Source organism: Protopterus annectens, chromosome 7.part0 (assembly GCF_019279795.1).
Source record: "Protopterus annectens isolate FY-2018-M chromosome 7.part0, PAN1.0, whole genome shotgun sequence".
In the NCBI taxonomy this organism is placed as follows: Eukaryota; Metazoa; Chordata; order Ceratodontiformes; family Protopteridae; genus Protopterus; species Protopterus annectens.
Window position 1 is genome coordinate 1,178,395,799 of NC_056739.1, and position 27,325 is coordinate 1,178,423,123.

The 27,325-nt window shown below is 40.9% G+C and overlaps 1 protein-coding gene across 2 annotated transcripts in view; it reads left to right on the forward strand.

Annotated features, from left to right (window-relative positions):
• RNF123 (ring finger protein 123) overlaps positions 1–27,325 on the forward strand; it is a 4,282,987-nt gene that overhangs the window by 1,494,029 nt on the left and 2,761,633 nt on the right. For both annotated transcript variants that reach the window (XM_044077780.1, XM_044077781.1), the window contains exon 22: positions 13,984–14,084. In XM_044077780.1, coding sequence (XP_043933715.1) covers positions 13,984–14,084 — 101 coding nt within the window. The remainder of the gene's footprint in view (positions 1–13,983; positions 14,085–27,325) is intronic.

Here is a 27,325-nt window from a genome sequence, read left to right on the forward strand (position 1 = left end):
GATGTGTCTATGCTTGGGGGTGGGATGCCTGTTTTTCAAGGCTGGAGATTTTTATTTATGGCTACCCAGAACTTTTGAAGGTTAGAATTATGCTTACATTGTATACCAGAGTAATGAGTTTTCTTATCTATTCATATCTGTTTTTTTGCCTTATTTCTTAATTCAAGAAATAATTGCCTGTTAGCATTAGTTTTGCGGATGTGCCAGGTATCCCATGCTTTATCCTTCTGTTTTAGTAAAAGCCATGTACTTTTGGTGAGCTACACTTTGTTCTAATTACACTTGGGGGGGGGGGGGCAAGTTGGTTAAGTATGTTCAGAAAGGTGGAGTTAAAGTAGTTCACTGCCTTGTCAAGGGTGAAACTTGAGAGGGGTGACCAGTTACAGTGCTTTAGTGCTGTTATGAGGTCATCTGCTTTAAAGTTTTTTGTGTAGCGTATGTTTGATGGAGCTATGTTTTGTGGGTTTAACTTTTTGTCTTAACACAAAAGTAGGTAGCTGATCACTCAGCATATCAGGTAGTGTGCCAGAGTATTGTGTCATGGATGGTTGATTAGTGAGGATCCAGTCTAAAATGGATTTATTTTTGGATGCTTTATCTATAGTGGTTGGGGGCGGGATAATCTGCGTGAAGCCATGTAGGTTTATGTGAGGAGTGGGGAGGGGAGAGTTTATTGAAGTCCAGTTTATGTTAAAATCACCTAAAATTAGTGTTTCCTGTGGAAGGGATATGGATGCCCAGTGGATTATGGATTCCAATGTGTTAATGTTGTCCCCGGGAAAGATGTATGACCCTGGTATGTTCAGTTGTTTGTGTGGGTTAAATTTTACTTTTGGGAATAAGGTCTCGGCATTGTTGAAAGTAGGGATGCTAGTATTTAATTAGGTCAACTGCAAGGTTGTTTTTGAAAAGAAGGGCAATGCTGCCTCTTTTAGTTGTGCAGTCTTTTCTAAGTAGGTTTCAGTCTGGGAGTAGTAATTCATTGCCTTTGTGGCTTAAGCCATGTTTCAGTAAGGAGCATGATGTCAGGGGCATAAAAGGATAGTGCTGTCTGCAGTTCGTCAAGTTTGTTAAGCATACTTATGTTGATGTTTGGGATTAAACAGGGCAACAGGTTTTCTAAGGGCATTTAGATTAAAGTTGGCCTGGATTGTGTTGCTTTTGGGGTTTGGTGAGGATCCATCATTTAGATGGATGTCACCACTGAGCATCAGCTGAGAGGCAATGTTAACAATAGTGTGAGGGTATCTAGAGCTAGATAGGTCATATTTAATCGAGGTGCAACCTTTTGTAGGGTAGTTGGGAATTTAAAATTTTCAGACTGCACCAAAGGGGGAAAAGCCCAAGGAAGAGTACAACAGTAAACTGTATACAGAGAGTGTTTTTGTCCTGTAGAGAGGTGGAGCTGTGACTGCAATTTTTGGTGACTGGAGTTCAGCTAGCAGCCCCAGCACTAGAGAAACCAGACAGGGAGGGAGAGGAGTGAGGGGACATGGTCTCTTCTCCTCTCTTGGGGAAAAGGAAGGATTGTAGGTGCTTACAGAGAAAATAGGGAAGTGTGATTTCTCCAGTGAAGACTAGGGAAACCACTACCAGTGCTTCCAGGTAGGGGCTGGTGCTGCCTGTTGGCAGTGTCCCTTGTGGAAGTGATGGATGTCCAGTATGGTTAGCCCATTGCATGTGCACCATCTGCTCCTTAGCTGTGTGCACATGGAAATTTAGAAAATGAACAAGAATACCTTCGAACCACCCCTGTTGGTAGCCTTAATGGTGGCCCGTTTTGGCCGACTTTCATCTTCTTTGAGGAGAGAATGAATGGGTTGATTGGTCTACAGGGGGGGCTTATGACTGGCAGATTGCACAGGGCAAAAAGAACAAAAAAATATACAGTTATCAGTAAGTTGCATATTGTACTGATACACACATTCCTAGCTAGTTCATCAAGTTTAACATGCAGTCATGTGGACAAACTTGCCATGTCTGCATATTAAAATGGTTCTGTGTTGGATGCATAGGTAAAACTTTTGTGACCTACATTGGCTAGTGACGTATGTACAAGCAATGAATTGCATCATCTCATCTTCACCATAGTTTTTCCTAAAAAGGAGAGTTCCTTTCAGGTGGAATAGTTGATCATCTTAAAAGTCTATCTAACCAGGATTCTAAAAAGAAAGGTAATTGTTGGAAGTTTGGGTGATCATCAAATACAACAGTTACTGATCAAAGTTGATCCAGTCCACATACTGTATTATCTTGGACTGGTATCCCTAGATGCACTTTTTCCTGCAGTATTTTGTTCTAATGCAAGCTCTTCCTGTCTTCCCATGTTGCTGTGCTTCTCTCTACAGATCTCATTGTCAGTTTTTTGGGCCACAGCTAGGTCTCTGCAGCCCAACTGTTGCAAGTTTTCCATTCAACAAATCAGTCTTGTGATAGATAAGTCACCCTTTTCAAGCTTTGTAACGCATGTTATAGTTTTTTTTTTTTTCATTTTTCTGATTATTCTCATAAACTGATATAGCTCCATTTCTTTACCTCTGCACAGTGCAGTATTGATGCTTTCACTCCACATGTGTTTCACATATAGCTACCATTTGTAGAATTGTTCACTTTAAACAATTTTTCTGTTACTAACATTTTACAGTTGTTGCTCTTAATCTGATAAGCCGTATCCTCATCAATTTGTGTCTCTGCATTCTGATTTTTTTTCTCTGCTCTGTGGCATTTAAGTCGTACAATAGTTACTATGTTTGCTGGTGTTATTGTTGGTATTGCTGTTAATGTTTTAATGTTTTCTTGCTAGACTTTTCAGTATGGACAAGGAGAAAGACTTTTTTTTTTTTTAAATTTAACTCATTCAAACCTAAAATAGCATTTTTATATTCTTCCAGTTAGCACCTGCAGTGCCTTATGGCATCCAGATATTTTTTGAGTCTGTCTTAGCAAAGTGGATCACCAATTAATGGCAATATTAGAAATAGAAAGTACAAGGTGTAATTAATGAAATGATCCTAAGATTGTTAATGTCACATGTTCTGCAGTGGAGAAATTAACCACTACATTTCCCCTTTTTATTCATGTTTTCATAATTGAGAGGCCTATATGTTATTGAGGGTATAATGTAAAATGCCCTGGTCAGAGAAAGAAAAGTACATTGGAGATGTAAGTAATTTGCTAGTAGTTATAAAAATATGAAGTGCTGCCATATGCACTTAATATTTCTAAAAACTGGTTGACTTACAAACATTTGCATGGCATCATATGAAACCTGAGATAATGAGGAGGAAAACTGTGATACTTATCTCTAAGTTGTGCATCCGAGAGTTATTCAGTGTTGTTTGTGTAGCTGATTATAAAAATAAACACAATTCTTTATATTTCTGTACATACGTCAGTAAGCATGCACATAGAAATTAACTTTTTGCTGTTTTGTGAAAGCTTATATCTAGCTAACCAAAGTAAATTGAAAAAATATGTATATGTAGTACAGTTTCCAAGATATGACAATTGCTTTTTGTGAAACTATAGGGAAAAATATTCTTTGTTTATATGCATCATAATATAATTATAGCATTTATATAAAGACTTTGACTGTATTGACTAATATCAATGCAAAGAAGACTTTTTACTGGTAACATTTCTGTTTGTACCATCTTAATGATTTTTATTGTTCACAATGTGCATACATTTCTTTGTATTATGCTTTTTAAGTTGACCCCCCCCCCCCCCGAAAATGCTTTGGAATTTAAGAATGTATGTACGCTGCTAGAAGTGTGACATTCCATATGACATGGGTGTTAATAAGTTAAGAAATGCAGTCGCAGAATTCTACACCAGGGTCGGCATGACCTTCACCTTGTTTGCCTTGGCTTCAGAGCATCTAGGAGCTGACTGCAATACTTGCAGAAAATTCAGCCAAATTACTCTATTGGATAGGTGAAACAGACTAATTCTGAAGGGTTTATTGAAAGAGCACCCCGCCAAAGAGTGCTTTATGTCCTGAGACGTACAAGGAAAATCAAACGTACCAGGAAAGCTGGGATCTTTCTCCTGTAGTCTCTTCTCTTTCCAGGATCACCAAATTCCATTTTTAGCCATCTGGAATCCTTTCTTCAGCTATTGCCAGACGTCAGCTTTCAGGTTTTTCAGACTTGTTTTTGCATTCTTAACGAGCTTCAGATATCTTCATCATGTCCCCTTATGTCAGTGCCAGGTACAGGTGTTTAGTTGGATTGGGAGAAGATGATGGCCCTTTTGAAGGCCCATTTGGAGCTGGGTGTCATCTCCAGGGCAACTGGAGGCAAGCCCATCCACTTCAAAGATGCTTATGCTAGGATCAGTCTTGGCAACAAGAGTATCAGAGCCATCCGTGGAAGTCATGACTTTTCCCTTGGCACTGAATATGATTTTTTTGCACAGTGTTGACCCAATTGACATTGGTGGCATTGGACCCTATTTCCTTGGATGTTGAAAGCTACTAGGCCTGAGGTTGTTGACACTGAGGTTTGTCTTCATCCCCTTGAGCAGTTCTTGGTGTCAACAGTGTTGGCATTCAATACATCAGTGTCATAGACACACACTTCTATATCTGCCCTTAGTTTGGCATTGCATATTGTTGGGTTCAAAAGATTGGTGCTGACTTCTGTTTCAGTGTGCCCTTCACAGTAACATTCTTGGTGCCAGTAGTTGAGTTAGGGGAACTGGTGATAGAAAGTACTTGCAATGCTTTTGGAAGTGGAAAAGATATATACAACATTGGGTCCACCCATACACACCACCCATCTTGGTGCCTTTAACCATCACTGCTGCTACTAACAGGAGAGACTGAAATTACCTTTCACACTTAGAAGATCAAGTAGGTGGGTCCTCTTTGTACCATTCAGATGACTACTTCCCAGGGCCCTCAGAAAGAAGGCATGCAGGAGGAAGCACTGTTACTCCATTTCTGAGTTTACCTCCTCAGAAGTGGATCTCAGTGAGGGGAAAGCTTCCCCTGGTTCCCTCCAAAAGACTCCAGCTTTGGGGAGATTCTTGAGATGATGTTGCAGATGGGATCTTGGGCCAGCAACCCCACCTCACCTGAGGAAGAAATCCTCCAGGATGTATTCTGGTATCCCTTACTAGTAGCTTGGGTGGTCACATCCTCCTCCAACAAGACATTGCATCTAGTTTGCCAAGCATACGTGGAGGGTGCCTGACATTACAGAACCCATTCCAGGAAAACTGGATGTAGCTCTTTGAACTCCTGAGGACAAGCCTCATTGGGGCAGCAAACCACTTATAGACTCTGTAGTCATCTCAGTTGCCACAAAAAAGAAAGTGTCTCCTGAGAATTCTCAGACAACCTGTCTTTTGGACAAGGAGTCCAGAATGATGGATCAGCTAGGAAAACAAGTTTATTTCTTAATTGCTTTCGCAATACCATAAATTACTTGATGTATATGATTAGATTCCAAAAGGAAGTAGTTGAGGAGATGTTATAGTGCCATAGGAAGTTGCCACCTAGAGATACCTAAAAGCAGTTGGAGTCATATGTATCAACTCTGAATATCATAGCAGTGCTTTCCAAGCGATTACATCATAATGCAGCAGGCGGAGATGCAAGAGAAATTTGGTTGATCATCATGATGAAACCACCAAGCTTAACTTCAAACTTGCTGGATTTGCAGATCACATCAGAGCAGCCTTTATAAATGCCCCCTTTTCAGACAAAAAATTAAAGCATGGTTGCTAGAAACTGAGCAGGAAGGAAGGATGCTCACGGCTGTTGGAGTTAGGTTCTCTTCCCCTCAAAGTTCCTTTGCTAGGAACATATGATTTTGCAAATCCCTGCAGCCTCAATATGAACAGTGAAGAAATTGAGCGCCATGAAGACGCACTGGGTTTTCCAGTGGCCACTGCTGTAGAAGACAGGGTGGCGTACAGAACCAGAAATTCTGTGGCCCTTCTCCCTGGAGCAGGCAGCAGATCCCCTGAAGGGCTGCTCTACTTTTCATCTCTGGAGGCATTTGCAGGCCAAATTTCCTAGTATCCACAGAGATGGCCTGACCTTCACTCAAGACCATAGGATCAAGGAAATATCCTTTCCTTCTCCCATTTGGTTTTAGAATGGCCTTACCCATTCCATAGTCAATAGTTATATGTTAGCCCTAATGAGATTTACTGGGATCATGCCATAGATAATCTGAGGAAACCCTTGTATGGGATAAAGCATGTAGGAGCTCTCTCTGTCCATTAGTAGTACAGAGGACAGTCCTGGAGTAAATTTTCTGTTCCCCATCCATAGATTCAAGTTGCACTTGAATATAGACAGGGATTAACTTTGTTTTGTGTGGATATGGAGTCTGTTTCACAGCAGTGATATCCTCTGTGAGATATACCTATCCATCCAAACTATTCCGTTTATGTTGCAGAAGAGGGTTAGATCTCTAGACCAAGTATTTCTGATACCATTTGACTTCCTGTTGTGCGGTAAAGCCATCAGTAATGTGTCAGAGGGTGCCTTGTATGCCAGACACAGGTCACCTCTTAGCAATCTGTAGGATACTGAGTATAGTGACAGGGCTTTGCATTGTTCCATGTAGGACATGTATGTTATTTAGCCTTGTATCTTTTTAGTAAGGTATTTCTGTGGGAGTTCATTTGCATGTGTCTGGACAGATACATGGCAAAGGGGGCGTTATATTCAGTGACTGGCCTAAAGAGGGCCGAGTAGAGGGGGACAATGACATACCTAGATGTTGACACAGTCCCTTTGTTTATAAGCTGTGCAATATAGAAGGACTTTTTTTTACAGCAATAGACTCATGTTGGTCAAACGTTAGGTCACTGTCTCCATAAGTTGCTAAATTCTGAACAACTGGGTCAGCTCTTAGGGGCATATTGTCAATGTGGCAGTTACCCTGGGGTAGATAACTTCCCAAAGGATACATTTTTTGGCATTCATTTTCAGTCCATTGTTTTGGTAAATTGTTTTCATTAGGAAAAACTTTCCTGTAGGATGACTAAGTTATTTGGAGATTCAATGGCTGCTCATAGGTTGCAGTCATCTGCACACTTTGTCAGCCAGAGCCTTTTGGTATTGGCTTTTACTTCAGAAAAGTAGATGCCAAACAGGAGATGTTCCAGCAAAGAACCCTGGGAGACTCCACTGGTGAATGATCTCTTTGTGAAGGTAACTTCCGTCATTTTGATTATCTGCCTCCTATCTGTGAGCCAGTTGACAGTCCAGTGAGTGACATAGGGGTTTATTTCCCGTTTATTTAGCTTTTATACTATGCCCGAGTGGAAAATTCTGTCAAAAACTTTGGCTAGGTCGATATATGCAGTATATACTGTTTTGCCTTAAAAATAAATAAATAAATAAAAATCTACCAGATTAAGTAAGCATGACCCGCCCCCTTGATGAATCCAAACTGAGAAAGATCCAGTGTTTGGAGGTTCCCTGTGTCTTGATTGATTAATTCCATGATGATAAGTCTTTCCCATGGTGGTGCAGTGGTTGGCGTTGTTTCCTCAGAACAAGAGGTTCTCCGGTTCAATTCTTGGTGGGGTGCCTTCTGTGCGGAGTCTACATGTCCTCCCTGCAGTATCATGGGTTTTCTCTGGGTGCTCCACTTTCCTCCCACATTCCAAAGACATATGCAGTAGGTGGATTGGACATTCTAAATTGGCCATAGGTGTGAGTGTGTGTGTGTGTAAGTGAGTGGTACGGATGAACTAACGTGGCACTGCTAGCCACCCAGTGGTGTATACCTTGGCTCGAGATGATTGTCACTGTTGAAGTGACACCCTGACCCCATGTGCAAAATGGGAAAAGTGGTTGAGGATGGATGGATGGGTAAGTCTTTCCATGGCTTTACATATGAGGCTTGTCAGACTTACAGGTCTGTAATTGTCTGTATCTGTGGAAGGACCTCCATTATGCAGGGGAATGATAGCAGCTCTTCTACTTTTGCTTGATGCAAAATCTGTATAGAGACTGAGATTGAACAGTGTTAGGGGTGTAGCTAATTTGTGCTTCATGCTATTTAAGATGCATCTAGGGATATTGTCGGGTAAGATTAGACAGAGAAAGACAGGGTACGTGTGTTTGTTTCTTGATCTGATTCTAAATTCATTTTAACAGATCTGTTTGAGCTAAGGTCTTTAAGCTTATATTAGTACATAGTTGCACTGCATTTTTGCTCTTTAAGTGGTCTAACTGTTGTTAAGCCCTGATTTCATTCTTATGTACTGAGTGTTTGTCAAACTAATTCAGGACTTGTATTTGCATTAGGGCAGTTCCAGACTGGTCATCTCAGAGTTAAGGGTCTAATTGTTTTTCGCTCTCATGCACCAAATTGTGTTTTTAAACCCTGCGTATCTGTTGTGGACTGCCGCTTATATAACATAATTCACTCCCTCTCCCCATTTATTGTTTGTTGACAGTAAACACCTAAGTATCATTTGCAAAGTCTGCCCCCTAAAAACTACCAGGATAAAAGACCTTCAATAAAATTACTTAAAATTGAGTGTACTGATCTTGCACTAATTTTAGTATCAAAGTAGTGTACTGGTTCTTCCTAGATATCCCACCCATACCTCTCAACCCCTTAGCACAAGAAATATGTACAAAGCCAAAAAGAATGTGGAGACGATCCAAAAATAGGGACAGGTTTTAAATATTAATCTTGTAAACTTAGAGAGCTGTTAGAATAAAAGGTTTTGTGTTAGTATTTATTTTCTGAATGATATGAAGTCTGAAATTCAAATGGCTGTTGTTATTAAGTGGCATCAGTTCTCAATGATCTATCATAAAACCACAAATTTTATGAGGAGCAGATAAAAAATGAGTAAAAAATCTGGACATTCTGCAAAAATCTGGATAGTAGATGGGTATGATCCTACCACATAAAAAAGACTGTCAACATTGCGAGGTGTACAGAACTGTCTACAAATAAAAGAATAGTCAAGGAGGTCCCCCATACCAGAAATGATCCAAATTTTAGTTAAGGATATTCTTATTTCCCAAGAATACAGTGGACAGCAGTCCAATACTGGACATTAGTTAGTTAAACAAGTTTGTCAAGAAAACCACTTTCCATATAGTCATTGTGCAGTCAGCCCTTCTCCATCTATTGGAGGGAGACTGTTTGCGCTCTTTAGATCTCCAAGATGCTTAGCTCTAGATAAAGATGGCCAAAGCTATTGCTTTCGATCTTCCACTTGTGTGGGAGCTAGTTACTGTCAGTTCATAGCCTTGCCCTTGAAACTCACTGCAGCCACCAGTGTGTTTACATAGTGCCATGGCTCCAGTAGCAGCTCACATTCAAAATTTTCTCTACCTGAATGATTGGCTTACAGCCATGACCTCAAAGAAGTCCCTAGTCAGAGCAGGGGAATGTTTACTAAGCATGTGCCTGGCCTTGGGATTATCTGTAAACATTGAGAAATCAAAGTTATTGCCAATGGAAGAGCTGACCTTCATTGCATGCCACCTGAACATTGCAACAATGGTAGCAAGGCTACCTTCAAACAGGGTACAAGCATTTCATGAGGCTTTCAGAACTCTTATTGGGCATCAGCAGTCACCTTTATCATGAAGACATTAGATCATATGGCAGTTTCAGTAAAGGTCCTACCTCTGGCAAAATTTTATATGAGAATTCTCCATTTGATCCTCAAAGTTCAGTGGTCAGAGGTATGGGATCCATTTTATTCCACGCAATCTCATTATCCAGGTCTTGCCAAAAAAATATTTCCATTGGTGGTTTCAACTCAAAAACTAGATTTCATTGTATTCTTTTTTTTCTTTTTTTACCCCCATTTTGATAACAATGGTCACCATTCATAATCCTTTGATGTTTGCCATTTATTTGTTACCACTAGATGAGGTTATTCGTTCAAGAGGTTTGCAATACCATTTATATGCTGATGATCCACAACTCTACCTCTCGTTCCCTCAGAATTCTGTCTGCCCTTGCGTCCCTTTCACACAGTGTAGAAATTTACCATGGTTGGATGATCAGTAACCGTCTAAAAGTGAATACCTCTGACATAGTCGCCATAATGGTAAATGCAACTTTTAGGGACTCTCCTTGTCCTGTCTTGTTCCCTGATGTTTTCTTAATGAGGTGACAAACTTAAATTTGTGTCAAAGGTACATGATCTTGGTGTAATATTTGATGACAGACTAACATTGAAGGTCCATATTTTACTGAAGGACCTGATTTATATGATCAAATCATCTTGCTTGCATTTATGGAGCATCAGCTTTATTGTTCGTCTTATTCCTCACAGTGAGCTTCTTACAGTATTATATATTACATATCCTGGTTGCCTCATGCTTAGATTATTGCAGCACTTTGTATTTTGGTTTACTTGATTCTGAGCTCATTTGATTACAGCTGGTACAAAACTCCATAGCTCACTTAGTGGAGTTGCAAAATACCATCATATTACCCTGATTCTGCAGGATATGCACTGGTTTAGTATAAGGCAATATATAATTTATATCATTGTTTTGGTTCACATGACCTATTTGCTTTTCTATACAGGTTCAATCCAAATTACACTCTGTTCCAGCTCACTGGACCTCCTAAACATTCCATTCCATAGCCTTGAGTCGTCTGGTTGCCCATCATTTGGTTACCAAGGGCCCTGTATTATGGAATCTGCTTCTTGGTTGGCTCCAGAACTTATATACATCAGCAAGATTTATAAGGCAATTAAAGCACTTCTCTTTGAATGGGCTTACAGTTAACTAATTACTTCTTTTTGTTTACTTTGAGTTTAAATGTGTTCAGTTCTGTGTGTTACATTTATTTTTGTTGTTAATCATTGTGACATGTTTCATCTTTCATGTTATTGGTTTGTACAGTGCCGGGGCTCAGCTAGTTAAAGAATTGAACTTGAACCATGATTGTGTCCACATTGGGGTGTGGTAGCATTGCTTGGGGCAGACTGATCAGGGTATTTGGAACCAGCAAAAGGGCCATCTTCACATAAATATGGTGGAGATGAGTACTGTTCTCTTAGCAGTGCAGTTATTCCAGGACCACCGCCTTCATGGTGTGACCGCCATCCCCTTGACTGATATATCAACAAGCAAGTAGGAACCAAATCTTGAACCCTGTGTCAGGAATCAGTAAGGGTATGGGAATGGGCACAGCACTTTCTAATAACATAGCCCAGGACACACTGAGCAGGTGCCTTCTGATGTCTCACAACTCTTTTGAAAGTACATCCACAGCAAACAAGCTCTTTCATCATTGAAGGAAGCCTTGCTGCAGTCTTTTCCCTTCACCTTTCAACATGAAATGCAGCAGCTTTTTCCATTGTCCCAACTTAGGGTCAGACTTCTAGAGATGCACTTGCCCCACCATTGGCCCCCTAGACATCTTTTCCGTTTTCTTACCTTTACAACTCATGATAAAATTCATCCAGTCATCTGGGTTTTGCATAGCCAAAGCCATTTTCATAGCTTTATTCTGGTACCAACAAGTCCTTTTTCCATTGCTTTGGCCCATTTGATAGAGACCAGCCCTTCTAGAGCCCCATCGGAGACTCCATTCACATCTTTCTGGCAAGCCTCACCAGGGAATCCATTCCCTCAGACTTGCTGCATGGTTTCTTCTTTTCATTTAATGACCAGAGACAGAGATTACCCACCCATGATGGTATGGTTACTGCTAGCTTTACAGAAAAAAAAAAAACAACTGAAAAAAGGTATTAAGGTAAGTGGTTCAAGTTTTCTTCATGGGACACCTAACAAGGGCAAGACCCTGTTAAAGCCTTTGTTGCTTCCTCCCTTTGTTTTTTAACAAACTTGTTTGATCAAGGTTCAAGTTTCTTCACCATTAAGGTTCACCTGACTGCTCTTTCTGCTCATCAAGGTAGTAATTGCTCATTTTTGGTGTCTTATGTGCATCTGTAAGGCCTTTCTAAGAGAAGTGTTTTATATCAGCCACCATAAAAGACCAAGCCTTTTCTTGTGATGTGAATTTTGTTTGTGAAAGATTAATTTTAACTGTGTTTAAACGTACAGCCAAAGTTGATTTTAAATATCTGTCATGGAAAACATTTTTATTGGCAAACACCTCAGGTAGAAGAGTTTCAGAACTGTATGCTTTCTCTTCAAAGCCACTGTGTCTCAGTTTTCACTAGGACCCATTTTTCATGTTAAGTGCATTTTGCAAACTCAGTTTTAATCACGCCAGTAATCTTCTAGTATTCTTTTCTCAATGATCTTAACAGTGGAGAGTGCAGTCTGCATTGCTTGTATGTTCACAGCCAGCTATGCATTTATCTAGGTTGCACCAAATAGTTGAAGAAAGATTACCATCTTTTCATATTCTTTGCCATTTGCCTTTAACAGGTTAGGTGAAAGAGAACCAAAGTCACACTGTCCAGGTAGCCATATTTTTAATAATAAAACCTTGCCATTCAAACCAAAGGCTTAAGGTCTGTTGGCAGCCTCAACAACCTTTTTTTTTCAAGAACTTATCAGTGGATGACATAAGTGCAGCAGCATCATAACCCAATTTGCATACCTTTGTTAAACAACGTAAGTCTGATATCATATCAAAGTCTAGGACAAACTTTGGTGCCCCCATTTTGAGGGGAATGCCATCTTGAAACTACCCATACTCTCTATTGGGCTTGGTCCAAGATAATACAGTCTGAACTGGATCAGTTTGGATAAAAAAATGAAAAATAATCCAAAACAAAAAAAAAACCCCAATCTCCTAAACATATATAGACCCCTTCGACCCCCTGGCCACCTACTACTATCCTGATCTTAGCTAAACTCTGGAATTCTCTACCTGCCCCCCTTCGAAATATTCAAAGCCACTCAAAATTCAAAACTCTTCTCCAGTCCCACCTTTACTCAAAGTGGGAATGTTCCTGTACTCCAACCACATAACTTCTTAATACCATATCCCAATTCATTACCAGCTTACCATCCACCACAGTGCTCTCTTACCCTTTGCCTCTACTTCCTCTCCTACCATGCACCTCATGAACTCCTCCTAAAACCCACTTCTTCCTCCACTATAACACATCCTCTACCTCTCCCAGCACTCATTTTTCTCTCTGTCCTCAGACTTCAAACATTGCTTCCACTCTCTCTCTTACCCTGTACCACACAAACTCCTCCTAAAAACCCACTCCTCTCCTTCCTATAAAACATCCTCTACTTCTCTCACCTCTCCTCTCTCTGACCTTTGGGGGTTGTTTTATATACATTCTTTAGTACCTTTACTTTATAAATAACTACTTGACTATATTATCTCATTTTGTAAATAATTACCTAGAATTTAGAAATGACATGTCTCCTTATCCAATTGTATATTACCTTATGTATGCTTCTATTATGCTATCACTTTATGACATTTGTATAATTATCAATATTGTGTGTGTCAGTATTCTATGGAACTTTTCTCCCTGGGCCTTCACTGAAAATGGGCTCTTCAGGCCCAGTGGACTACCCCGGTCATCAAACTGTGATAAATAAATAAATCTACTTACTATAGAAATAGACTCATTTGATCCCGGACTGCATTCTGTAATGTATCTGTCCACCTTTTCCCTCATCTAGATTGTTAACAGTTGCGCCGATCCATGTCACAAAGCTTGCAGCTATAAAACTCTATCTGGAGAGAGAGTAGATCATTATCAGAGGGAGAGAAGAAGCTCAAGCTTGCAGTAGAATAAAATATTGTTGGAGTGTACTACTTGCAGTAACTAATCCAAGATATTATATCCAGGGAATGGATTGACTGGATCTATTGGTTATGGTAAATACCTAACTTTCATTTACTGGTAAGTGACTAATTTTATTGTACAAAGCAAAGGCCTAGGGTATGGTAATGCAAGCATGATAAAAAACATATGCAGTAGTTTGTCAGCACAGAGGTAGAAAGGATTTTTTTTAATTTACTTTCTTTGGCATTGTATTACAACTTTTATATATATAATTTTTTTTATTTGCATCAACAGATGACCTGGAAACAAAAGCTAATATCATAATTGACCCTGCAGAAATTCAGGCAGTCACCATGGATGATCTGGATGAGGATGATGAGTCAGTTACTGCACAGGTAATGGATTGTAAACCTGCTCACTTAGCAAAGTAGCCAACTGTTATTTTTGCCTTTGGTTACTCAGGTGAAAGTAGTTGTTTACTAAGTGCTGCTTTTTGTGGTTTGTCTTTGTTTAATTATTATATGATGGACAACAGGGATTTAAAAAAATCAATTGTGGGTGTAAGATGTCACACAAAGACAAACACACTTTGTGTGTATTTTAGTTAGGAAAGGAGAGATGTCATATTTCTGAAACCTTTACCCCAGTACTGTTAAGGACATTAAAACAAGTTTTTGTTGTTGGGAGTTGGAGAGTTCTTAAATACTGTCAAAGAGGCCTTGACATTGAGCTCTGAGGTCAACCCCATGAAGCTTGGGGGTTGAGCCTGTGATTCATAGGCCTAAAGATAAAGAGAAAGAAAATACAAGATGGATAAAGGTGTTACAGAATGAAGTATGAAACTTAAGATTCCTCTTTAGGTCATCTGCTTATTTCCTTCTGGGGTCTCTAAGTTGCATGGTAAAAATTGCATCCGATCATTCTCCATTTATGTTAGTAAAAACAATGTGTTTCTTACTTACACATTTTTTTGCATATGATTTTTAGGTCATTCATTTATCAAAGTTCTGCAAAAATAAAAAAAAAATAATAAAGTCTTAGCTGTCTACCTACCCACCCCCTCATTCCAAGGTTGATAGAAACACCTTAGCATTGCCAAGTTTTTCTACCAGGTCACCCTGGTAATTATCATTGATCCTCAGACAGCCATCCCATTGAGGCCAGAATTCAACCTATCGGTACCAAATTGTGTTGACACAAGTGTTGAAATCTACTATATTCTTAGTCTTGGGACCGCAGCCATTGAGGTTAGCACCTTCAATTTTGGTGGCTTTGACGCTGACACTGTTAGTGATCGGAGGTTGAATTTGAAGTTCTGGGTCAAAACCATTGAAGTTGATTTGAACACCAATGCTTTTGGCCATATGTGTCTGTGTGTATATGTGTATGTATGTATGTATGTATTATTTCTTTCCCCAGGACCTTGACCGATGGCTTGTCTACCTTTGCTCATGTAGTCCATTTGTTCCATTGTAATGAGAACCGGATATTCCCAGGCTAGACAAGAGCCATACAGCAAATTCATTCCTGCATAGGAAACCCCCATTAGCTGTCAATCCCTCAGTGAGAGTCAGGCAGAGGAATGAGCAAGCTTCCTGGGCCAGGGGGGCCTACCCCTCTTATTGCGGAAGCACCCCCCCAGCAACTCCTGCAAGCCTGCAGTCACTACCTCCAAGGGGAAGCATGCTTCCACACTCTACTTTCACTTGATCTGCTTAGTGCAGATGCACAAACGGTAACAGAGGCTTGACCAGTGAGGAATTCCACTGGGTGAAAACGTAATGTTGCCACCAATCTGGTGATCCAGAACTGCCACCCCCCCCATGATGGGTGAGCACACACTGGCCATTCACTCCCAACTGCTACAGTCACCTGACCTGAGCTGCTAGATGAACTTTGGTCTCTTGACCTATTCAGCACTTTTTTTCTTCACAATAGGGCTGACTACCTTTGGTGCCATTATTGATGTCAGCTATCTAGGAGTCAACCTATTGAATGGGGTTGTGGGCCAGACCTGTCAGTCATTACGGTAACCAAGTGGGATTCAGCTTCTGGCAGCTGGAGTCAGGCCAGTGAGCCCTGAGCATTCTGCCAGCATTTTCCTAATCACCAGTAGTGAAGATTTTACTACATTTGCCATCTCTCCAGCACTTATATCAACAGCAATTTTGACCTTATCCACCATCTCTCGTAACAGCAGGAGAGACCCTTTCCTGGTTCTCTGTCAAATTTCTTGCAAGCTTCATTATCATCCTCAGATCCCTCACCTCAAGGGACTGATGTGTACCATTAAGAGCTAGAGGAAGTATTTCAACTCCCTTTAGGAGTTCCCATCTTGTATATTGATTTCCTAGCATTCCCCTAGTGACCTCAAGCTTAGTAAAGTACTAAACATGTTGAAGCAATGAGGGAAGTAGTATGCAGACTCTGAGTGCCTGTCCTCGGTATATTCTGCAGGAGGACTTAACAAAATGGTGTGCTTTACAGCAAAGATAAGCATGGACAACCCCTTATATTTTGGCTTCTGTTAAGGTCTGACATAATTCTCCGGCCTTCCAAAGACTGGATGCTTTAATGGAGACTGTTTAGTCTGCAAGACAAAACAGTTAGTGGCCATTTCCTTTTGTCTAGGCTGCATCAGATGAATCATGCTTGATGAAGGCTGAAAACCAAAAGTAAAAGGATGATGTCCTGATTTAAATCTTTGTTTGCAGTATTCCTAACACATGGGTCATTGCTGCTGTCGTCTGGCCTGGATACCAAAGCTTTACCATCATACATCTACCATGTGACCTCATTTCGCAAGCATATTAGTATACATTCAGATGTATAAACAGAATTCCTCAGACTATATCACTGTCAGTCCGAATGCACAACTCATATCTGTCAGACTGCTTGTTGTTTGGTTGTTGGTACAGTTGCTTTGAATACTCTGTAAGTGCCCTTTTGGGAATATTCCTATATATTTCTTAAGAGATTTTCTTATCAGTATTAGATGTCAACTAGGAGGAGCAAGTGTAAGTGTGGTAGACAAATCCCGTACAAATACTTGCATATGCAGTGTCTTTTTTTTCCTTAAGAGTGGAACATGACTACAGAGTTTGTTCCATCTGTGAATTCTTTGTACCTAAGACTTTGTGGTTATGTTTATCACTTTGGAGATTCAACGTCTCAAACGCTTGTGTCACTCTCCAGAATAGCAGATTCTGCATCACTGGATATACCGCCTCCACTTAAGAATAAGCTTAAAAGACATAAGGCCCAGACTTATTTGGCTCTTTCTGACTTTAACGTACCAGCTGAGGTTTCAAAACCAACTGTACATCTCTTTCTTCTTCAGGTTTCCCCTACTGAGACATTAGTGTAGGTCGGTGTGGCATCTGAGGCCTTGATGACTGAGGACTGTACAGACAGAAGTGAACTGAGAATCATCATATCAGAGGGCCCAGATGGTGTCCCTCAGATCTTAGTTAGGGAAGAAATCCCAGGTAAACTTATCAATGTACATTAGGGTACTGAGCCTCCATGTTTAGTACAGGCAGATGTCACACCAAAAAAGAAGAGTCGGAAAACTAAACATGTTGCCTCCCCTCAACCTCCTCCTTTCTCTTCTAGGGAGAAGGAATGGATGGATTTCTCCCAAGGTTTGTCTAAGGTCATTTTAGCTCTGAAGTCACATTCTTTCTCCTCTCAACCCCATCCTTCCACCCCTCAAAAGATTGCTGTAGATCCATCTTCCTCTGAAAATCAGGAGGCTTCTGATTCTGTCCATTCTCTGGCCTACTCCTCTCAAATGCACTCTTCTGGCTAAGTCTCTTAGTATGAGGAGGATTCAGTTTCACCTGATTCTGCAGTAGAAGAAGCTTCCTTTGGAGAGGCTATCTTAAATATGATTTAGCATTTTGAGTGGGAGTCTAGGCAGATCTCAGAGGTGCAGAAAAGATACTACAACCTTTTGGAAATGGGCACCCCCCCCCATCTCCTTCCCCTGTACCTCCTGTTGTTGAGGCTTTTTTGTATGCTTTTTAATTCACTTCTGCTACTCCCTGACTTCCAGGCTCCGACTCCGAAAATACGAGACAGATTTTATAAAGTCCCTGATTATCTTAAATTTTTGTTTAAAAATCCTCTGGTGGCCCTATCTGTAGTTTCCTTCTCATCTGATAAGCCTTCTAAACTCCTTCCCAATGCCAGTGTTCTCCGTTCAGATAAGGATAGCAGGGATATGCATAGGTGGGTTAAAATGGTTTATACCCCCTCTACTTTGGCATTCAGGGCTATTAATTAACAAACTGTTTTGTCCAAAGGAAACACAAACCAAGAAGAACAAATATAAGGTATCCAGACAACCACTCAGCAGGTACTCATAACGACAGTTTATTGGGTTATTGAGAACCCAATAAACTGTTGTTACAAGTACCTGCAGAGTGGTTGTCTGGATACCTTATATTTCTTCTATTAATTAACAAGCCCAGATGACCAAATACTTGATATCCATTCTCGCTTCTTTAAATAAGGTAGCGGTGGATTTGCAGAATACTGATTCGAAGCAACAAATGTTATCCTTACTTAATCAGGCTACACAAGTGGCCAGACACTACATTAAATATAATTTTGATTTTGTAGAGGCTTCACCTATAACAGCTGCAGGCTCTGTGATCCATAGGTATGCATGGTTATGTAGCCATCCTGTTCCTGAGAACTTGAAAGCAAAAAGTGGATTCCCTTTTTCTTGCTTGGCCTCCAAGAGCAGGATAAAACCATGAGGAACTGCAGACTGCTTCTATTCACCTCTGTATCTGGGTACCAGAGTATTTACTCAACGAAACCTACCAGTTTGGTCAGGAAGAACCCTAGGCCTAGCCAGAAGCACAGGAAGGCTCCCAGAAAGAGATTCCTTCCCATTTAAACCACATAGAGATGCCTAATCTGAGAGGTCTTTTGGGAACAAATCTCTGTGACTGTCTACAACCTCCTTTCCCCCTGGCCCCTAGCCCTACCCTGCCCCTCTCAAAAAGGCTGACCCAGTCTTTCTCCACCTGGGAAAAGATTACTACAGAAAAAAAATGAGTGCTGCCTATCATAAAACATGGTTATGCCATGTCTTGGATACACATTCCTCCTCTAAATGGCATACCCCACCTCTGCACAATCAGATTCATCTTCTTCCACCCATTTTACAAGAACTACAGGCACAAGGCCCAAAAGAGCTGGTGCCTGAAGAATTTGTGGGAAAGGAGTTTTACTCTAGACTTTTCCTAGTGTTGCGAAAGAAGGCCAATGGAAACCCCATACTGGATCTCCCCTTAATAAGCACCTTCAGGAAACTGCCAACTTTCAATGTTTTGACTGCATACTCTGCTACTTTTCTTTCTCTCCCAGGCTTTTCTAGTATCCTTAGATGTAAAGGATGCTTATCTCCAGAGTCCATATACTATTTCCGACCTCTTGAAGGAGATTCCTCAGGTTTTGTAATGGAGCATCTCACTATCAGTTTAATGTTTTACCTTTTGGTCTTTCCACAGCTCCATGAGTTTTCACAAAGTGTTTGGCACCAGTGATTGCCTTCTGATGAACCCAGGCAATTCAGGTTATTCTGTGCTTAGATGACCTGTTAATCCATGCTACTTCACCACAAATTCTCCTATAGCATTTCTGGTCTTGTTTATCCTTTTTTCTCAGTTGGTGTTCACAGTCAACTACAAAAAAATCCTCCCTGTACCCATCTCAGGGCCTAGTTTTTCTGGGCTGCAGGCTGAACAAAATGAATGCAAGCCTGCTTATTTCAAGAGAAGGCGAAGAACCCTGTAAACTACTTCCACAACATTGCCTCCCTCAGCCAGTGCTCAGCCAGGGAGAGTCTAAGGGCTGTGAGGTTTGTGGCACTACTGTCCCAGTGCTAGCCCTAGCCAGATGGCATATGAGGAAAATCCTCCGATAACTGAAAACAGTTTGGTCTTAGCACTTTAAAATTTTGGACACAGTGATTACCCTTTTATCCTATCTCAGACAGGAACTCTTATGGTAGAAGGATCAGGTAAAACCCAACCCAGGGCTTTCCTTCACTTCGCTAGCTCCAGTTAAGGAAATACACCCAGATCCCTTGAATGAAGCATGGGGACCTGGGCAAGCACTCAGTGAGTACAGGGCAGGTGGTAGACAGTGCTACTAAAGGAACACATTCACATGAAGGAAATGAGGGCCCTCATCTAGACTTTTCAGGTATTTTCACGTCTCTGGAAACCAGGTACCCTATGAGTGTTCACAGACCAAGGAACAGTAATGTGGTGCATAAACAAGCAATGGAGGACCAGATCTTACCAATTCTGTAGAAGGATACAGAAAGCCTGGGACCTTGCCACCCAAAAAAAACATTGTTTACAGCCATGTACATTTCATCACAGGACAAATGTATTGGCAGACTCTTTAAGTAGGTGCTTGAAGGACCCTCACCCTCTTGAACAGATAGTTTTCCAGGATATCCTTCACTGTTGTGGGACTCTACAGATAGCTCTCTCTGCTTCAATGACCAGCAAACAGTTTCCACTGTTTTAAACCAGGGACCCTTGCCCCTCAGCTTGGAGGACAGATGCTATCTATTTTCAGTCAACAGAGAAGTTCCTCTACGCCTTCCCTCCACTACTTTTCATTTCAGGAGTTCTTCTGAAGACCCAAAAAGAAAAAGAAAAAAACTAAACTGTTGCTAGTGATTCGCTTTTGGCCAAGACTGCATTGGTTTTCTCTCTTCCTTCCTACACACTGCCACACCAAGCAGATTTCACAATAGAGAAGGTTACTGCTTCACCTCAATCCCAAAATCTAACTCTGTGATTATAATTCCTTACAGGCACCATTCTTCTGATGATGATACTAAGGTTCTCAAAGAAGCCAGGATACCCATTACTCAAAAATCTTGCATAGCCAAATGGAAGAGATTGTCCTGTTGGTACAAAAGAAATGGAAAGGACCCCAACCATTCAAAGGTACCTTCCCTTCTGAAATATCTGTGTGAGTTCTTACATGCAGGTCTGACCTATTCTTCCATATTAAGCCTACCTATTAAGTATCTCCATTTGCTTATGTCCAGATCTGAGGTCAGCTTATTCCTTAAAGGAGTCCTGCATCTTAGACTACCTAAAAAGCTCATTACTGTTATTTGGAACCTTAACTTTGTGCTGGGAAAGCTTACTTCACCTCCTAGAAAAATATCCTACTTCTGGCCCGCACTTTAGCTAGGAGAGTTGCATAGCTTCAGGCACTCATGACCATTCGTCCCCTTCTTTCTTTTTTTTTTTCAAAATGACAGGGTGATCTCCAGGGCTAATCCTTAATTCATGTCTAAACTGGTGAGCAAGCTGTCTCTCAATCAGGCCATAAACCTGCCTATCTTATTTTCCAACACACACAACCAGGAGGAAAGGATATACTGCATTCTCTGGACATTCACAGACAGCTGTGATTCTATTTGGGCAAAAAAAAATCCATTTGAAAATCTGATCAACTGTTTGTTTCTTTTGTGGACTTTAAACTGGGCCAACCTGTATCCAAGTAAACTATTGCTAACTGGGTATCTAAGGCTATGTCCTTTTGTTACTCTCTACATGGCAAATCCTTGCCCTCATAACCTCAAAACCATTCTCCCAAAGCAGTTGTAGCCTCTGGAGATTTCTACAAAGGAGTGGATTTCAGGTCCAAACTGGAAGATGCAGTCTCTGGGCATCTGTACACTCTTTCACTAAACGCTGCAGGATTGATGCCTTTTCAAGGTCCAGAGCTGCTTTCACTAGGTCAGTCCTTTCTGGCTTCCTGGACAGTTCTGCCTTTTAACCGACCGCCTTTACTTTCCCTTTAGTTCTGGGAATCACTTACATGTTAGGAATACTACAACAGTGATTTCAGTCAGGATATAGTACAGTTGTTAGATGTCATACTGATCACTGTTACAGTATTCCTTCCCACCCTTCTTCCTTCTCCTCTGCACTTAAATTTTCTCCTTACTGTCTCTCTCTCTCTCTCTCTCTCTCTCAGTTCCCGTCCTGTGGAAAACACCTTAGGATTGGGGGCGGGGGCTTTCTTGCCACTTCATATTATACTCCTCCTGGCTGACTAGTATTTTTTTGCCTCGGGGGTCTTCAGGCTGCTGGCTCGAAGATAGTCGAAGGAATTAGGTTTATACATCTTCCTGTATACCCATACCCTTGTGAGCTGAGATCACGTGTCAGACATAAGATACTGAAAAAGTAAAGCTTTGGATCCCTAGCAGTACAACAGCAGTGATAACCCATGTGCTAGGAATACTGTAGCAGTGATCAGTAGGACATCTGCTGTTATGGTAAGTTCTTACACACCTGTGCTTTCATCTTGTGGATGGATGCGGAAAAATATAGATTTTTTAAGTTTAAATAAGCTTTTTTTTTAATTGAACAATACTTTTCTGTGCTGTGTAATCTGTATTGGTGATCACTGTACTTTCTGTTGAACTGACTCTGTCAGCCAGCATGTAAGATGGTATTTTGTTTTGTAAATCTGACTTGTTAATGTTGTATGTGTACTGTGAGGATTGTTGTGTGTCTGTCTGATAGTAGAAGTGGTATTACATTACTGTAGCCATTATTTGTTCGATCATTTTATTATAGACATCTGAGGTGTATACAGTTAATAAAATAGAGGTAGTTGTTGGGTGTTTGTCTTTGTGTGTGTGTGGGCACAAATGTGCCCATATTTTGGTAGGTGTTGAAACAGACTGCAATATATAATTACATGAAAACTGAAATACTTTTCTATGACCATTTATTTTTGTACTTATTATTCATTTTGTTTGATGACAATAAAACATCTGAGGTATGTGTAGTCAGTAAAGTAGCTGTAATTGGTGAGCGTGGAGGCAGACTATGGATGAAACTGACTTGCCATTGCTCTTATTTAATCACAGTTTAACAGCTGCTGATCAATTGCCATGACTAGTGTGTGCTAGAGTGAAATCAGTTTTGATGAACATAACAGGTGTTCTGACGTGGCATGACAAGTGAGCATTTGTGTGAAACAATTTGTTATGAATATGCCACATATATAATGAAAACAAAAATTGACTTCAGTAGTGTCATGACAGTTATTAAATGATGCCGATGGCAAGGTTGCTGGACTTAGCTTAATGGAACTTCTGTCTTGTCAAGTGGCTATCCTGTTTGTATTGTTTTTCAGTAACTGTAACTATAAATCATTTTCAGTATGATGACAGCAGTGAACCAGCCAGAGTCTGGTACTGATTTGGCTCTAGGATATGGCCTTTCTTAGAGTTGGCATGACCATGAAGTAATATTAATAAAATGAAGGGTTGCTCTTCTTTATCCTTTACTGCTCACATCATTGTGCAACCCTGACTCACATGACAACAGAGTATGCATTTATATTATGTACGTATTCAAGTAAGCACTTAGTAAGGTGTAGCCAATAAGGTTTATGTTTTGAGGTGTTGGTTTTTATGATGTTATGTGGGACCTATTCAGTCACCTCATATGTCTGAATTTAATTCTCTGTTTCTTAAAGTAGCATGTATTCTGAAGACAACTACTGCTGGAAGACTTTAATATGTGTTGCATGACTTAGATGCTCATTGTAATATTAACTGTTGTAGTCCTCATCAGTGGGTTATCCTGCCAGCAGGTTACCTTTCGGTCAGCCTAAATTCTAGAGCTATATTGTCCCCCAGTGACTTTGGCTATTTCCCTCCTACTCAAACATCAAGAAAGACATCAGTGGTGTAACAGAGGTATTTGCCTCCACCATCCTCAGATCTTTCTTGTTCCAGTGTCAGTGGCAGACTTCAGATATGTCATCTTTCCTGTGGTTTGGCCTGCTTTTCAAAGGTAAATATCCCTTGGCGAAATTCTGTTTTTTTTATATACTTTGTATTTTAGAAGTTTTGTTTTTGACTAAATTTTTTTAGTGATTTGGATGTGGAAATTGTTAAAAACAAAATGGCATAGACTGTGGTAAGTAAATTCCTCACAAGGACTTGTATTCTTGATTTCTTTTTTTTTCCTCAATATAGAACAAGCCATCCACATTGTGCCAGTTTCCCAATGAGGACAATCAGCAAGAGAACAAACTCTCTCCAAGAAATTGCAGCTTTTAATAATAGGTCATACATCTGGTCACTATGATGTGTGAAAACATACCTCAGAAATGAAAGTACTCATTTAAATGATACAAGGGGGGAGCATGGGAGAACCAAGTATGGCTCAGCCAAAGCTGCCATTTTCATTGGGTCTGTATTAGATAAACAAATGTTTATCTTAGCAAATGTTCTAATAATAAAAAATCCCGGACCTCAGTATGCTTTTTGTGAGATTGCGGTACAGTGAAGATCGGAATATTTGTCCTTTCCTCACTGTAGTGAGATCTTGGAGTTGGTATACATATTTAGCAGGGGTGTGGGGGATGCAGCCCCCCACAATAGCGAGTGTGAGGTATGGTATTTTCGATTATTAGAGCGTTCGCTAAGGTAAACTTTTGTTTATCTAATATAGACCTTTTTCATCTAGGTATGGCAAAATCAAACCCAGTAAGGCAGTTTCACAGCTGTTGGTATTGCAGTTGATTTGTCCTCTGGCACAACCATTTTGCAGGCTGCTTTGCTTTACTTCAATCTGCTAACAATCATTCTGGACTAAAGTCATGGATATACTGGCTGGTTCTGAGGCTTTTTAAGGGCCCCAGCTCCTTGTTTATAATAATCAAAGGGGGTGAGCAGTTTCCCTTTGATCTTAGTTAGCAAGGAGGTTCCTGGAGGCCTTGTGAGAGGTCTTAGACACCCACCTGTGGACTGAGGCCCCTTTAGTAGTCGGGGTTGAGAAACTGAGGCCTAAAGTAATGAATATCAGGTGGGTGCCTGCTAGCTTACTCTGGTCAAGGCCGAGAAGATTCTCAGTGCAATAATTTTCCCAGAATTCTTTACTAGAACCTTTCCAGTTGACTCAGGACTTTGTGTTTCCATAAGTCCAGATGGCCAGCTTTTGCTATTCTTGAGGTGTTATGGTCCCCTTCACAGAGAATATATGTGTAACTGTCCACTAGAAAGGATTCTGGTGCCCCACATTCAGAAAAGGAAGAACTGTCTTTAGATTCTTCCATCCTTCCTTTATAATTGAGACTTCAAAGACACTTATCTTCTGTTTCTCATCCAGAGTCTCTGTCTGTCTTTGTTGAAACACTTTACCAAGTGGAAGGAGAGTTTCAGGGGGAACCTAGAGAATACTGTCAGGACCATTTCAGATATAGAGCTTTCGTGGATCTGCTAGTGCTTAGAGTATTGTTGTTCCTCTAGTTATTGATGTCCTGGAAGAGTCATTTACTAATTTATCTTTGGAGCATTCCCTACCCTTGCTACCAGAAAACCTGACTGGTTCTGCTGCATCTGTTATTCTCACAAATTTCTTTACATAAATCCTCCAGCTGATCCAGCTGTGATATCCCTAGATTCCAGCAAAGGATACTGTCTGGCTTCATCCAGGAATCACATTCCCAGTGATAGGGAGAGTAGACTTCTTGACCAGTTTGGGAAGGAAACTTATATTCCTGCTATCCTAGCTTTGAGAGTCCTGAACTGCCACACCAAAATGCTGAAATACCAGCCATCTCTTGGATAAGATGAGGTCTAAAGCTGAGGAGATCACTGACCAGGCTCCAAAGCAGGAGGGGCTTGAATTATGTAAACATTCTGCTAGGGTTGCCGGACACTCCAAAATATGTGACTGCGATGCTGTTGATGCTCCTTGCAGTCCATCAGTTATTTGTTTGTCCTTTATAGACATGCCTGGCTGAGGATATAGTCCCTGCCAGACTATTTGAATATGGAACTTCTAAGTGCACCCTTGTACAAAATGCTCCTTTTCAGATCCCCTGCTGAAGTTGTCTTCAAAAGACTGGAGGAAAAGATTAAGACACTGCAATCAGTCAAGCTGCCTTTTCTCCTAGACCCCTGTGTTCAGCAAAAATTACCAGTCAGAGAATGGCCTTCATATCCTAAACAAGAGGGAAAGCAAGCCTTGTAAAGGTAATGGGTCCTGATACAGGAAACCGTGACAAAGACTCGAGAAGCCAGGAGGCCTTTAGGGTCTTGACTTCCACAGGAAACAGCTATGACTCAACCTGGCTACACCCACCCTATCACCAGAAATTCAACCCCCATCCCTTTCCTATCTCAGACCTTGACCCTCATCCACCTTGGAGAATAGGAGAGTGTCTATGACTATTTGTAAAAGAATGGGAAACTGTTACCCAGGACAAGTTGATGTTAAAAGTCCTAAGAGAAAGATACAGGCTATAGTTCAAAAACTTACCAAGGTTAACGGCCATCCTTGCAGGGTCAAAAGGCCAAGCACCCTTCGTCCTACCTCTGCTAAAATTAATGCTTTACAGGGGGCCATTGAGAGAGAGAGTACCAAAAGAGGAACAAAATTCATGATTCTATTCAAGGCTTTTCTTAGTGCCCAGGAAAGAAGGCACATGGAGACCTCTCCTGGATATCTTAAGTCTAAACAAGTTTCTTCTTCATTCAGAAATTCAGAATGGTGACCCTTCAGGGCTTTCTACCTGTACTGTTTCCTCATGAATTCTTGGTTAACCTGGACTTGAATAACGCTTATGTACATATTCTCATAGCCAAGGCATACAGGAGGGTTCTAAAATCTATAGAAGGGGACAACGTTTTTAATTCTTCTCCTTGCCCTTTCGCTTTTCAGCTGCACCCAGAATTCTTACAAAACACTTTGCTTCAGTCATTGCATTGCGATGAACTTTGTTGATCTGTCCGATGAACTTTGTTGTTCTGTCCCCTCTGACCTGTTTGCTAATGTAGCCCATCACTAATATAAACAGCAGTGGGCTCAGTGCTGAACCCTGATGCACATTCACTCCCACTGGGAACCCCTGTGTGAGACCAAACACTGTCTGTACTTGAGTCATCGGGTCCTTGTACATAGCTTGCACTAATTCTACCAATGTTTCTGTGACTTCAAACCACCACAGGACTGGCCAAATCAGCTTTCTTGGGACCTTGACATTTCTCCAAGTCTAGGAATGCCAAGTTGGACTCTTTCCTTATCTCTAGATTCTTCATCAGGGATCCTCTCCAGAACTTTCTTGCAATGTGACAGGAGTTTGATGCTTCTTTACTGCCCACAGTTGAATGTCTCCTTTGATCTTGAACACTGACACTGGTTTGCTTATTTTCCAGTCATCTGAGATATGACTTTCTCTCCACACTGTCACGAGGAGCCATTTCTCCCCAAGCATCTTAACCATATCTGTTGTGGCCTCATCTGAGCCTGCTGCTTTCCGTGACTTCATTTTCCTTAGTGCTGTTCTTACTTCTTCTGTGGTGGGCTCCTGTAAGACAATAGGCCTCCTGTAAATGTTGAAACTCTGGTTGATCAGGAATGCCCCCCCCCCCCCCAAAAAAAAAAAAAAAAACAACAGAAAGAAAGATAGCTATGAACCATGTTTTCCCATTCCATTCCCTTAATATTCAGAACGTTTAACTGGTCTGCTGGGGGTGGGGGGGGGGGCAGGAATGTTGCCTGTAATACTAGCAGTCCAACTTTGAACATCATCTCAGCTTCTGGTGAAGGGGGTG